This window comes from Myotis daubentonii, chromosome 5, assembly GCF_963259705.1.
Source record: "Myotis daubentonii chromosome 5, mMyoDau2.1, whole genome shotgun sequence".
NCBI lineage: Eukaryota > Metazoa > Chordata > Mammalia > Chiroptera > Vespertilionidae > Myotis > Myotis daubentonii.
In genome coordinates this window covers 83397287-83410686 of record NC_081844.1, presented here as the reverse complement: position 1 = coordinate 83410686, position 13400 = coordinate 83397287, and the positions used below count along the sequence as shown (strand labels likewise).

General features: G+C 44.3%; 2 protein-coding genes across 2 annotated transcripts; both read right to left on the bottom strand.

Moving 5' to 3' along the window:
* Nucleotides 1–3: 3 nt before the first annotated feature.
* Nucleotides 4–2896, bottom strand: LOC132235766 (protocadherin beta-15-like). The gene has a single exon (XM_059698655.1). The coding sequence runs from the start codon at nt 2618–2620 to the stop codon at nt 239–241; it is 2382 nt and encodes a 793-aa protein (XP_059554638.1). The 5' UTR covers nt 2621–2896; the 3' UTR covers nt 4–238.
* Nucleotides 2897–3017: 121 nt separating this feature from the next.
* On the bottom strand, nt 3018–10844 carry LOC132235765 (protocadherin beta-18-like). Its single transcript, XM_059698654.1, has one exon. It carries the CDS (start codon nt 8631–8633, stop codon nt 6246–6248), a length of 2388 nt encoding a protein of 795 aa, XP_059554637.1. The 5' UTR covers nt 8634–10844; the 3' UTR covers nt 3018–6245.
* Nucleotides 10845–13400: the final 2556 nt, after the last annotated feature.

Sequence of the window (13400 nt, the reverse complement as noted above, 5' to 3'; positions counted from 1 at the left end):
CTCTCTCTCTCTCTCTCTCTCTCTCTCTCAAAACAAAAAATCAATGGGGGAAAATCCTCGGGTGAGAATTAGCACACACACAGAGAGAGAAAGAGACCATGAGTATATACTTAAGTTTCTAATCTCCTTAACTAGGAAATAAAATCAAAGAAAATCTGTATGTACTAAAATTGGTAAGGGAGACATATTTTAAAAGAGCTAATCTTCACCTGGAATGCTCTGAAAATTTAACAAATTCCTAATTGAATCCAAAACCATTTACAAAATTAGAGTTTTCCTCCACACCATTCACAGACCCCGGATGGTTGGAGGCAACAGATTTTAGGAACTTAAACTCTCTGGTGGTTCCTGAGCCTCCATTCAGACACACCTCATACTGGTAGCTCTGGGACAGGGTTCCTGTGCCGCTGACGTCCACCAGGTGGCCCGGAAAGGGGCCCTCAGGCACCGAACAGCCACCCACCCAGGCGGCCCTGCTCCGCCTGCACAGCCGCACCGCGATGAACGCCAGCACCGAGAACAGGAACAGCGACGACACCGACGCCAGCGCGATGACCAGGTACACGGTCAGCGGGTCGGCCTGCGCCTGGTCGGCCGCCGCTTCGGGCAGCGGCAGGTAGGGCTGCGAGAAGCCATCCACCAGCAGCACGTGCAGCGTGACGCTGGCCGACAGCGCGGGCTCGCCATTGTCCTTGACCAGCACCAGCAGCCTGTGCTTGGCCGCGTCGCGCTCGCTCAGCAGCCGCGCCGTGCGCACCTCGCCATTGTGCGCCCACACGCCGAACAGCCCGGGCTCCGTGGCCTTGAGCAGCTGGAACGACAGCCAGGCGTTCTGGCCCGAGTCTGCGTCCACCGCCACCACCTTGCTCACCAGGTAGCCCGGCTCGGCCGCCCTGGGCACCAGCTCGGTGCAGGGCGCAGAGCCGTTCTGCAGCGGGTACAGCACGAAGGGCGCGTTGTCGTTGGCGTCCAGCACCTGCACGCGCACCAGCGCCTGGCTGCTCAGCGCGGGCGACCCGCGGTCCGTGGCGCCCACGCGGAACTCGAACGCCTGCAGCGCCTCGAAGTCCAGCGCCCTCAGGGCGAACAGGTGGCCGTTGTCCGCGTTGATGGACACGAGCGAGGCCAGGGGCAGCCGCGGGTCGTGGGGCGGCAGCAGCGAGTAGGTGAGCTGGGCGTTGGCGCCCGCGTCCCTGTCTGTGGCGCTGACGCTGCCGATGTGCAGGGCGGGGCTGTTGTTCTCGCGGAGGAACAGGGTGTAGGCGGTTTGGGTGAAGGCGGGGGCGTTGTCGTTGACGTCGGACACCAGCAGGGTGATGTTGTGCTGGGTTCCCAGCCTGGGGGTCCCCAAGTCGGTGACAGTGATGGTGATGTTGTACTCTGCCTTGTTTTCTCTGTCTAGAGGTCCTCCTGTTACCAGCTTGTAGAAATTCTCAACGGAATGTTTCAGCGTGAAAGGGAGATCCTCCTGGATGGAACACACCATCCTTCCATTCTCCCCAGAGTCTGGGTCTTGAACACTGAAAAGAGCTATGGTAGTTTCCGGAGAATTTTCTGGAATGGAGCTTGTAAGTGAAACCACCTTCAGTTCCGGGGTGTTGTCATTTATATCCACCACCTGTATTATGACAGTGCATTTTCCAGAAAGACCTGCCCCATCAGACGCCTTAATATCGACCTCATATGAAACAATTTTTTCAAAATCTAGTTTCCTAATGATTGTAATTTCACCTGTGCGTTCATTAAGTGCAAATGTCCTAGTAATCTCTTCATCACCATAAAAGAATGAGTAGGACACTTCCCCGTTTATTCCCGTGTCTAAATCCCTAGCGGAAACAGTGACAACAAGGGAGCCCAGAGGACTGTCCTCCGGGATCTGCACTCTATAGAGTGGCTGCACAAACTCAGGGGCGTTGTCATTGATATCCACCACCTCAATGAGGACCAGGGCGGTGCCAGATTTGGGAGGAGCTCCGCCATCTACTGCCGTGAGCGTTAACCTCAGCTCGGGCTGCTCCTCGCGATCTAGAGCTTTGTCCAGAACCAGCACTGGGTACTTTCTGCCCTCGCTGCCATTTCTGGTAAGAACGTGGAAGTGGGAGTTGGGGTGGATGGTATAGTTTTGAACATTATTGATGCCCACATCCAAATCTTGTGCATTTTTCAGGGGAAACACGGTCCCTGGAAGAGTACTTTCCATGATTTTCAAAATCATTTCTGCTTTCGGGAACACAGGTGAATTGTCATTTATGTCATGGACCAAAAGCTTAAACCTATAGACTTCCAAAGGCTCCTCCAGTAACACCTGGAATTGCAGCACACAAGGCTCAGTGGGACCACACAGCTCTTCCCGATCCAGTTTCTCATGTACCTGTAAATCCCCAGTCTGAAGGTTCAGCTGAAAATGTTCTCTGTTGTTGTTAAAAATGACACGAGCCCTCCGCCCAGACAGCTCCTTTACCTCCAGCCCTATGTCCTTTGCTAGATTGGCCACAAAAGAACCACCCTCTGTTTCTTCGGCGACGCTGTAACCTTTCTGCTCTGCGCTAGTCTGAGCCAGAAAAACAAAGAGAAGCAGGACTTGCCTTAGTGTAGGAAAGCGCTCCTCTTCAGCCTCCATTTTCTTCAGCGCCAGAAGTCTTTGGGGTCGGCTGCCCGGGTCTGAAGGAAGTCTGCCCCGGGAATCAATCCTTGCCGCAGGGTAATTCCGTTAAGGATCCTCCTCTCTTCCTTAGATCTGTGTAATGACCACCAGGACCGGAACCTTCCCCTCCGCAGGTCTGTTTTTTCGAAGCCTTAGCTTACAGCGCCACCATGTGTTGCACTTAAACCTAGTTTGCTGGAAATGCTACAAAACGCTTTCCACCTGATTTAGGCACACACACATACACAACCACCACCACGGATTATATATCGGGTGGTTTATAAATAAAATTGTAACTTCTATTTTCCTGCGAGATTATGAACGTGGAAATGGTACCAGCCACTTTGGGAAATGATGCAAGAACAAAGCTAACTGTATTTATTTGTTTATTCAACAAACCTTATTGATTTCATATTATATGTCAGGCAGAATACTAAGTGGTGGGAATACACATACCTTCTTTGTTGTTCTGAAGCTTACAATATAAAGTGTACTATATTATCTGTATTCTGGGGGAATTGAGTAGAAAAAGATGGGTAGTTATCAGTCTATTCCTAAAGAAATCAAACTCTTAACACACTGCCAGCAAGGAAGATGAAGAGATTCATTTACATACTTCAATAGTATAAACTTAAGTGACAGACCAGCTAGACCTGGTTTACTATGCAAACTAAACAAATAGCTTAAGAGATTGTGGATAACTTATTTATAAATATTGTTTACAGATATTGTCTCAATATCTCTGTAAGCACTGTTGTATTGACTATTAATTATCTAAAACTATTTGTAAAAAGCATCTACATCTGTTACTAAAACTAAGATATATACATGTTGAAGTTAACATTCACTGAGATCTTGAAAAGTAGGAACGTCAACATTACAAATATACTAAAGAGCTGAAGTTACAGTAATAACTAAAGTGCAGAAGAAAGTAAGTTAGGTTCATTTGAAACAGCAGGTTAAACTTATTCCCAAGTAGGAAACACAATTTACTTTTAGCAAGCAACTCACATAGCTCTTGAGGGTAGCTGGAGATCCTGACACTCTAGAATAAAGTTTTTACTCCTAAGGATGGAAAAAATATCTTGGGGTAAAGGACCTGGAGTCTCCCCAGTTGCACCAAATTTTAAATAATACTTTAATATTGTTTAAATAACCAACAGTATAACATAGTCTGGCACTCCAATCACCTGGATAACTGGGAAAACAGCTTGGGCCTCATGTAAACATTGTGTTGAATATTGGTTCAATTCTATTGAAGTACAAATCATTCTATTTTAGAAAGTTTTCTTCTAGTAGTGAAACAAATTTAATTAAATGAACCTTCAAAACATGAGAACATGCTGGTTACAGTTAGATCTAAGAATTTGCCTCAGAGATCTTGGTCATGGATCCAACCTCTCTACTATGAAATTAAATAGGCAAGAAAATGTGCCCTTAATATTCATGCATTAAAAAAATTAACCAGTAGAAGCTGGTATCTAAGTCAGTGAGCAAATGCATCAAAATTAGTTTTTCATTCCCATCTGTCATCTCTCAGAAAAATTTTCTCCTTATTTTTCTCTTCTAAGGAGAAAAATTTAAGCTTGTAGACTTGGCAGGAAACTTAAATTTTTATGAGCCTTTTTAATAATAGAGTATGTGTGCATCAAATACTGTATTATTCTTAAAATCATGTATCAACCCATATAATCTATAAACTACATTATTTGTAGATTCTGAAGATTTTACATTAAATGATAAAATAATTATATTCACATGTCTGATGATCCTGAGAAAAGGTCTAGACACTCAAACAATAACAATCTAAGTGTTACTTTTAAAAACTAGTCCTGGGGCACATAAAATAATGGAGGGAAACTTGTTAGAAAAACATTCCATAAAACCCTTTGTAGCATTTCTTCTGTTGAAAGACTTTGCCAATTATTTATAAAATTTAAGGTTTATAACAAAATTCTCTAGTATAGATTAATTATCTCAAAGCTTGTACATTTGTTATTCCATTCATTGGCTAAGTTAATATTAGAAACATGCAACAAAGGACCTAGGTTTGCTGTTACATAGGCTAATTGAGTACTCAAGACGGCACATGTCTTTCTTGTCTTTTTTGGTTTCCAGTAATCCCCCCACGGGTTAAATAAAAAAGTTTTATTATTAGGAAACTGGAGTCTTATTGTAGGACTCAAGGACAACAAGACTTTGGGGACTTGGAGACACTGGAATGAGAAACTGATAGGTCTAGAAGAACCAAGTGCTAGCTGTCTTAGTTTCTACTGTTTCTTAGGTTTCTGTTTCCTCCACTTCCTTATTCCTTCTCACCTTTACTCTTCCCTTCCCTTCCTTCCTCCCCCCTTTCCTTGCTCTTTACCTGTGATTCTGTGTTGCCAGCCCAAACATGGCTAAACATGGCTACCTCAGCCTATGTTAAACATTTATTTCCTAGTTACAAGCAATCAAGAAAAAATAGATGAACTACATCTTAATTGCCAATTTAAGGGCTTGGAGAATATGACTATTTCTGCTTTAATCAGAAGTCTGTTGCTGAACCAATCAAAATAGGAAAAGTAAAGAAAACGGAACAAACATCTAAATAGTGTTTCTCTTTCTTGGATCATACTGGGAAGCTCTCAGACATGAATCAACCCATATAATCAATAAATTATGTGGCTAAATATCTGCCTTAATCTAAACAAGATTAGAATTTATTTTAATACACCACCTATCAGCAATATAAACAATTCACAAAGTATTTACACAGAAACATACCTAAATGGAGAAAAAAATTATCTGAAATATTTGGCAGAAGAGAATAGAAAATTGATCATACTTTAAAAGACCTTTAAAAAGTAACATTAAAAATCAACCTAAGCAGATGACAAAGCAATTATGTTTTGATTCATAGCATGCATTTCCTCTATAATAATACTATCAAACATAAAAACTGGTTTGGTGAGAGCATCTAGAACCCAGAACACCCAGAGACTATGACTGAGCTGAGTGTGCAATTAACCTAGAAGGGAAACTGCTGTATACAGGGTGGGCAAAGGTAGGTTCACAATTGTTAACACGTGAAACACAGTTTGTTCTCTTTTTTAAAAAGTCAAGAGGTTTTATATATATTATTTATTGATTTTTTACAGAGTTAGAGAGAGGGATAGAGAGTGAGAAACATCGATGAGAGAGAAACATTGATCAGCTGCCTCCTGCACACTCCCCACTGGGTATGAGCCCACAGCCCAGGTACATGCTCTTGACCGGAATCGGACCTGGGACCCCTGAGTCCGCAGGCTGATGCTCCATCCACTGAGCCAAACCAGTTAGGGCCACAGTTTGTTCTTGTATTATTTCCATATGAATAACTGTAAACCTACTTTTGCTCCATCTTGTAAATAAATTATTTGAGGTTGCATTTTGGAAGAAAGACTAAACAAATTCTAGCTCCCACAGTTTTTTCCAGTTAATATAAAGAAGAGCAGAAAGTAGACATTGAAATTTCTGAGCTCCTAGTGAGATTGCTCAAAAGAAATAATTTTCATTACAATCAATAAATTTTACAAAGAAATAGCACTCTTTTTACAAGTTTTGCATAATAATGGAATTCCTAATTGAAACCAAAGCCATTGAGAAAGGTGTGGCTTTCCTCCTTTTCAGGATTTTGGGGCGGGAGGCTGGGGATAACTGGTTTAAGGAACTTGAATTCACTGGTCCCAGAGCCTCCCGTCAGACACACCTCATACTGGTAGCTCTGGGACAGGGTCCCAGTACCGCTGACGTCCACCAGGTGGCCCGGAAAGGGGCCCTCAGGCACCGAACAGCCACCCACCCAGGCGGCCCTGCTCCGCCTGCACAGCCGCACCGCGATGAACGCCAGCACCGAGAACAGGAACAGCGACGACACCGACGCCAGCGCGATGACCAGGTACACGGTCAGCGGGTCGGCCTGCGCCTGGTCGGCCGCCGCTTCGGGCAGCGGCAGGTAGGGCTGCGAGAAGCCATCCACCAGCAGCACGTGCAGCGTGACGCTGGCCGACAGCGCGGGCTCGCCATTGTCCTTGACCAGCACCAGCAGCCTGTGCTTGGCCGCGTCGCGCTCGCTCAGCAGCCGCGCCGTGCGCACCTCGCCATTGTGCGCCCACACGCCGAACAGCCCGGGCTCCGTGGCCTTGAGCAGCTGGAACGACAGCCAGGCGTTCTGGCCCGAGTCTGCGTCCACCGCCACCACCTTGCTCACCAGGTAGCCCGGCTCGGCCGCCCTGGGCACCAGCTCGGTGCAGGGCGCAGAGCCGTTCTGCAGCGGGTACAGCACGAAGGGCGCGTTGTCGTTGGCGTCCAGCACCTGCACGCGCACCAGCGCCTGGCTGCTCAGCGCGGGCGACCCGCGGTCCGTGGCGCCCACGCGGAACTCGAACGCCTGCAGCGCCTCGAAGTCCAGCGCCCTCAGGGCGAACAGGTGGCCGTTGTCCGCGTTGATGGACACGAGCGAGGCCAGGGGCAGCCGCGGGTCGTGGGGCGGCAGCAGCGAGTAGGTGAGCTGGGCGTTGGCGCCCGCGTCCCTGTCTGTGGCGCTGACGCTGCCGATGTGCAGGGCGGGGCTGTTGTTCTCGCGGAGGAACAGGGTGTAGGCGGTTTGGGTGAAGGCGGGGGCGTTGTCGTTGACGTCGGACACCAGCAGGGTGATGTTGTGCTGGGTTTTCAGCCTGGGGGTCCCCAAGTCGGTGACAGTGATGGTGATGTTGTACTCGGCCTTGTTCTCTCTGTCTAGAGGTCCTTCTGTTACCAGGGTGTAGAAGTTCTTAAAAGTAGGCTTCAAGAGAAAGGGGAGATTGTCCTGAATTGAGCAAACCATCTTCCCGTTATCTCCAGAGTCTTGGTCTCGTAAGCTGAAAACAGCGACCACCATTTCAGGCGAGGAATTTTCTGGTATGGGGCTGGTAAGAGATGTCATGACTATTTCCGGAGGGTTGTCATTCACATCTACAACCCGAACCAAAATTGTTGATTTTCCTGAGAGACTCCCACCGTCCGTGGCCTGAATATTCATTGTGTAAGACTGAACTAACTCAAAATCCAGAAGAGCTTTTAAGTGGACTTCGCCAGAAATTGGATGGATTTCAAATGTTTTCCGTGTGTCTTTGGAGACATGGGAAAATGAGTAAGTTAGTTCTCCATTTATCCCTGCGTCTAAATCGGTAGCAGACACCTTGATGACTAAGGAGTCCAGAGGGCTGTTTTCTGGTACTTGAACCTCATAGACGGGCCTCTCAAACTCTGGTGCATTGTCATTGATATCTAAAACCAAAACACGAACCACTGCAGTTCCAGACCTGGGCGGAGACCCACCATCCAAGGCTGTAAGCGTTAATCTAATCTCAGGCTCCCTTTCTCGGTCCAGAGATTGGTCCAGTACCAGCTCTGGGTATTTTCTTCCCTCATCACTGTCTTGTACTTTGAGGTGGAAATGAGGATTGGGACTTAATGTGTAGTTTTGGATGCCATTCTTTCCTACATCCAAATCCTGAGCACTCTCCATTTGGAATGGGGTTCCTGGAGCAGTACCTTCCGAGATTTTCAGAAGTATGTCTTTATCTAAGAATGTGGGAATGTGATCATTTATGTCTTTAACCCAAAGTTCAGCCTGAAAAAATTGCAAAGGATTTTCCAGTAACACCTGGAAATGCAACATACATGGCTCCGTGAGACCGCAAAGTGCCTCCCGGTCCAATTCCTCATTTAAAAGCAAGTTGCCAGTCTGTGGATCCAACCACAAGTATGATTTATAATCATCAAAGATGACCCTAGCCCCCCGCGCAGCCAGGTCTTCCACACCTGAACCTATGTCTTTCACCACGTTGGCTATAAACGATCCGGTCTCCGTTTCCTCTGCCACAGAATAGCGCCTGGTCTCTGAACACACCAAAGACCCTCCCAGGAAAACAAAGAAAAGCAGCACTTGCCTTACATGCTGAGGGCTCTCCTCTCCCGGCTCCATGGCTCCTTAGCCAAACGCCTTTCTTTGGAAATGTTTCAGCTCAGTCTCAAACAGCTCCAGGAGTTGCTCCTCTCTATCAGCCTGGACTTTTAGTAATCTATAGATTTATAATCCCGCTGTCAGGCTTTTGTTGGCTGCCCAGCTTTCTTTTGAAAGCCTCTTTTCCCCTTCCTGCTTCTTTAGCGCTCTCAGCTCCACTGGTTAATGGAAGCCAGTGGCTTCTGATGTAACAAAAATTACCCTATCTTATCCTGCAGCGCCACCAAGTGACTCTACAGATTCTCAGGTTTTAAACAAAATCAAGTAAGTTGAGACAGAAGATTGCTCTACCTTGTGTGTTTATTGATGGATTTAAATTATATTCTCTCTTAAATTCCTATTTTCTAAGTTACATTCTTTGTGATATGTGATGTTGTTGCTGTTCATTCCTTAACACAGTAAACCACAATTGGCTAGAACTGTCATGGCTATAAAAAGCATATATTGAAGATAGAGCCCCAATTTCAAATAAGTTATGCTCTCTCATCTTCAAGTAAGTTATGAAGACAATATATAAAACAACTAAAAATAGTTAGGATGACTCTTCTATGTAATAGACTTAGTGGGCAAGAAGTTTCCAGGAAAGCTAGAGGTCTTAGTTGTCCCTAGCTGTCAACAAATACTCTAAGACAATAAGAATAAGGTTCACTGGAAACTGAACCTGGTATATGCAAATAGTTGTTTTGGGGAGGCTGACATTTCAGATTTGGTAAATGGTACCATTTATTTAGGGATCCTCCATAGGAGACTTATCTGGCAGCAGTAAAAAGTAAGTAAATACTCAACATTAATGAATAAAATATGTCTAGTTTCTGAAAATTAAAAAAAACTTGAACAAATTAGACCCCAATTTAGTTGTGGAACTGAGTTTCATGTTGCAGATCCAGGTCTTCCAAAAGCACCCATTCAACACTTTGTTCAGCAAATATTTATTGAGCATATATTTTGTGCTAGGCCTGGTGATAAATGTTAGGAATAGAGTAGTAAACAGACAGACATAGTTTCTGTCCTGAAATGTGGAGGCAGAGAAGTGATCACACATTAAAAATAGAGCATAGTGAATGGCATGATAGCAAAAGTACATGCAACTATACGAGCAAAGGTGAGGGTTATCTAACTAGAATTTGGAAGTACAGAAAAAACTTTTCTGTAAAAAGGATATTCTAAATTGATACATAAAAGATGAGTATGAGGAATCCAAACCAAAATTCAGTGTGGGGTGAAATTTCCAGGAAAAGTAAAAACATGATATCCAAAATGAAAGACTTGTTTTGGAAGAACTGAAGTAGGATCAATATGGTTGAGCAATACAGCAAAAGGAAAGAAACTGTGAGAGTTGAGACTGAAAAGATAAGCAAATATTTTATGTCATGCCATTCGAACTCTACATCAGTGGAAATGCAGGATTATGAAAGGTTTTAAATAGAAAAATGACATGGCCATATTTTTACTTTTCAAAAGATCATCCTATTTCAGAGTTAAGAATAAATTAGAAAGGAGTAAGACTAGAGGCAGGAGACTGATTAGAAGTTGTTGCAATAATACATGTAAGAGATGAGATTGGCCTCAACTAGAAATGCAGTAATTAAAATAATCAAGATAAAATATATTGGATATGGTGATAGACTAGATATAGAGGCACTCGAATAAGAAGGAACTGAGGCTTAGGGAACTAAGTAAATGATAGCACTATCAACTGATAAAGTAAATACAAGAAGGGGAGATGAGAAAATGGGTATAGAGCTGGAGAAGATGTTTCATTTTTTAGGAAGGGAAAATTTTAACTTAAAACATGTTGAGTTTGAGGTATCCATAGAGCATCCATTTAAATATTTATGTAAATGAGCTTCCATTATATAAATGCAAGTGAGAAAAGAGGTTTGGGCTGCAGAGACAAATTTAGAATTTATTGGTATAAATGGTGATTGGAGCCCTTCAAGAAAGAATATAAGTTGTAGGTTAAGAGAAGTATGTTTGATTATGTGATTTCAGTCCTTCGAGACTACCATCTCCAGGAAGTGGCCATACTCATAGGTGACTCGACTAGACTAGAAGTGGATGTTACTAAAGATGAAGAAGGCTAGAAACTCCTTAATTCAGAATTGTGGTATGGCATGAACAGAGGAAAACTATAAGAAGTTGTATATTTGAGAGTAAAATGTCTTTACAGCAATTCTCTCTTATGATCTTGATTCATTTTTTTAAAATATATTTTATTGATTTTTTTTACAGAGAGGAAGGGAGAAGGAGAGGGATAGAGAGTTAGAAACATCGAGAGAAACACTGATTCAGCTGCTTCCTGCACACTCCCTACTAGGGATGTGCCCGCAACCAAGGTACATGCCCTTGACCGGAATCGAACCGGGACCCTTCAGTTTGCAGGCCGACGCTCTATCCACTGAGCCAAACTGGTCAGGGCTGATCTTGATTCATTTAAAAACCAAACTGGAAACCAAGATGGCGGCATAGGTAAACACCGGCGATTGCTGCCTCGCACAACCGCTTCAAAACTACAAATAAAAGACGGAACGGACATCACCCAGAACCACAGGAAGGCTGGCTGAGTGGAAATTCTACAACTAGAAGGAAAGAGAAAAGCATACCGAGACTCAGAGGAGGCTCGGTGCTGAAGTAAAATACAAAGGTGCGGAGGTGCGTGAGGAGCGGGCTGGCGGCTGAGGGAGCAGTTGTCGTTTTCAATCGGGAGGGAGTCTCAGGCTCTGAGCTCCAGTTCCAGGTGAGTCTCTAAGGACCCAGACTCAAACAGGAGAAGCGGGACTGTCTGGCATCAGTCGGAACTCAAGGGCAGCTTTCTCTCCGAGGTAGTTGCAGTGATTACACTGAGAGGCAGAGCCTCTGGGGACGAGACTGAGAGCAGCCAGAACTGCTCGCTCTGCCCTCCCTGTTGATCCCCTGGGACCCACCCCGCCCAAGTCTTTCAGGGAGGCATTTGCTGGTTAGCCTCAGGCAGAGGCTAGATTAGCGCTGCCCCTAAAGATCCAGCACAGAAGTTCTCCCACTACAGACACAGCTGATTCTCACAGCCAATTGGCCTGGAGGTCAAATCCCTCCCAGTGTTACTTACAACAATCAAGGTTTAGCTACAACAAGACTGCGCACAAAGACCACAAGCGGGATGCACCAAGAGTGTCTACCTCAGGTAATTGGGACACTTAGCACAGAAAGCCACTCTATCGACACAGCGAAGCATAAAAAACGCTGAGACAAAGAAACAGGACACAAATGACAGAAATGGAGGAAAGCAGGCTGCTGGATATAGATTTCAAAACCACACTTTTGAGGTCTTTCAAGAGTCTTCTAGAGACTGCCGATAAACTTAATGAGATGTACATGAAATCTAATGAGACCCTCGATGTTGTGATAAAGGACCAACTAGAAATTAAGCACACACTGACTGAAATAAAGAATATTATACAGACTCCCAACAGCAGACCAGAGGATCGCAAGATTCAAGTCAACGATTTAAAATACAAAGAAGCAAAAAACACCCAACCAGAAAAGCAAAATGAAAAAAGAATCCAAAAATACGAAGATAGTGTAAGGAGCCTCTGGGACGGCTTCAAGCGTACCAACATCCGAATTATAGGGGTGCCAGAAGATGAGAGAGAGCAAGATATTGAAAACCTATTTGAAGAAATAATGACAGAAAACTTCCCCTACCTGGTGAAAGAAATAGACTTACAAGTCTAGGAAGCACAGAGAACCCCAAACAAAAGGAATCCAAAGAGGACCACACCAAGACACATCATAATTAAAATGCCAAGAGCAAAAGACAAAGAGAGAATCTTAAAAGCAGCAAAAGAGAAAGAAACTCAGTTACCTACAAGGGAATACCCATACGACTGTCAGCTGATTTCTCAACAGAAACTTTGCAGGCCAGAAGGGAATGGCAAGAAATATTCAAAGTGATGAATACCAAGAACCTACAACCAAGATTACTTTATCCAGCAAAGCTATCATTCAGAATTGAAGGTCAGATAAAGAGCTTCACAGATAAGGAAAAGCTAAAGGAGTTCATCACCACCAAACCAGTATTATATAAAATGCTGAAAGGTATCCTTTAAGAAGAGGAAGAAGAAGAAAAAGGTAAAGATACAAATTATGAACAACAAATACGCATCTATCAACAAGCGAATCTAAGAATCAAGTGAATAAATAATCTGATGAACAGAATGAACTGGTGATTATAATAGAATCAAAGACATAGAAAGGGAATGGACTGACTATTCTTGGGGCGGGGGGAAGGGGTGTGGGGGATGGGGGAAGAGACTGGACAAAAATCGTGCACCTATGGATAAGGACAGTGGGTGGGGAGTGAGGGCAGAGGGTGGGGTGGGAACTGGGAGGAGGGGAGTTATGGGGGGGAAAAAGAGGAACAAATGTAATAATCTGAACAATAAAGATTAAAAAAAGAAGGGGGGGGTAGAGGGTAACATGGGGACAAGGACACATATGTAATATCTTAATCAATAAAAAATATATTAATAAAAAAAAACAGCAAAAAAAAAGGACACACACACACACAAAAAAACAACCAAACTGATATCCAATTCATTTGATTCTCTCATTTGATGATTCTTTTTTGTTGTTGTTAATCCTCACTAGATGATATTTTTCCATTTATTTCTAGAGACAGTAAGAGGGAGGGGAGAGAGAGAGGAAAAATATCCATGTGAGAGAGACACTTGGCATCCTGACTGTGCCCTT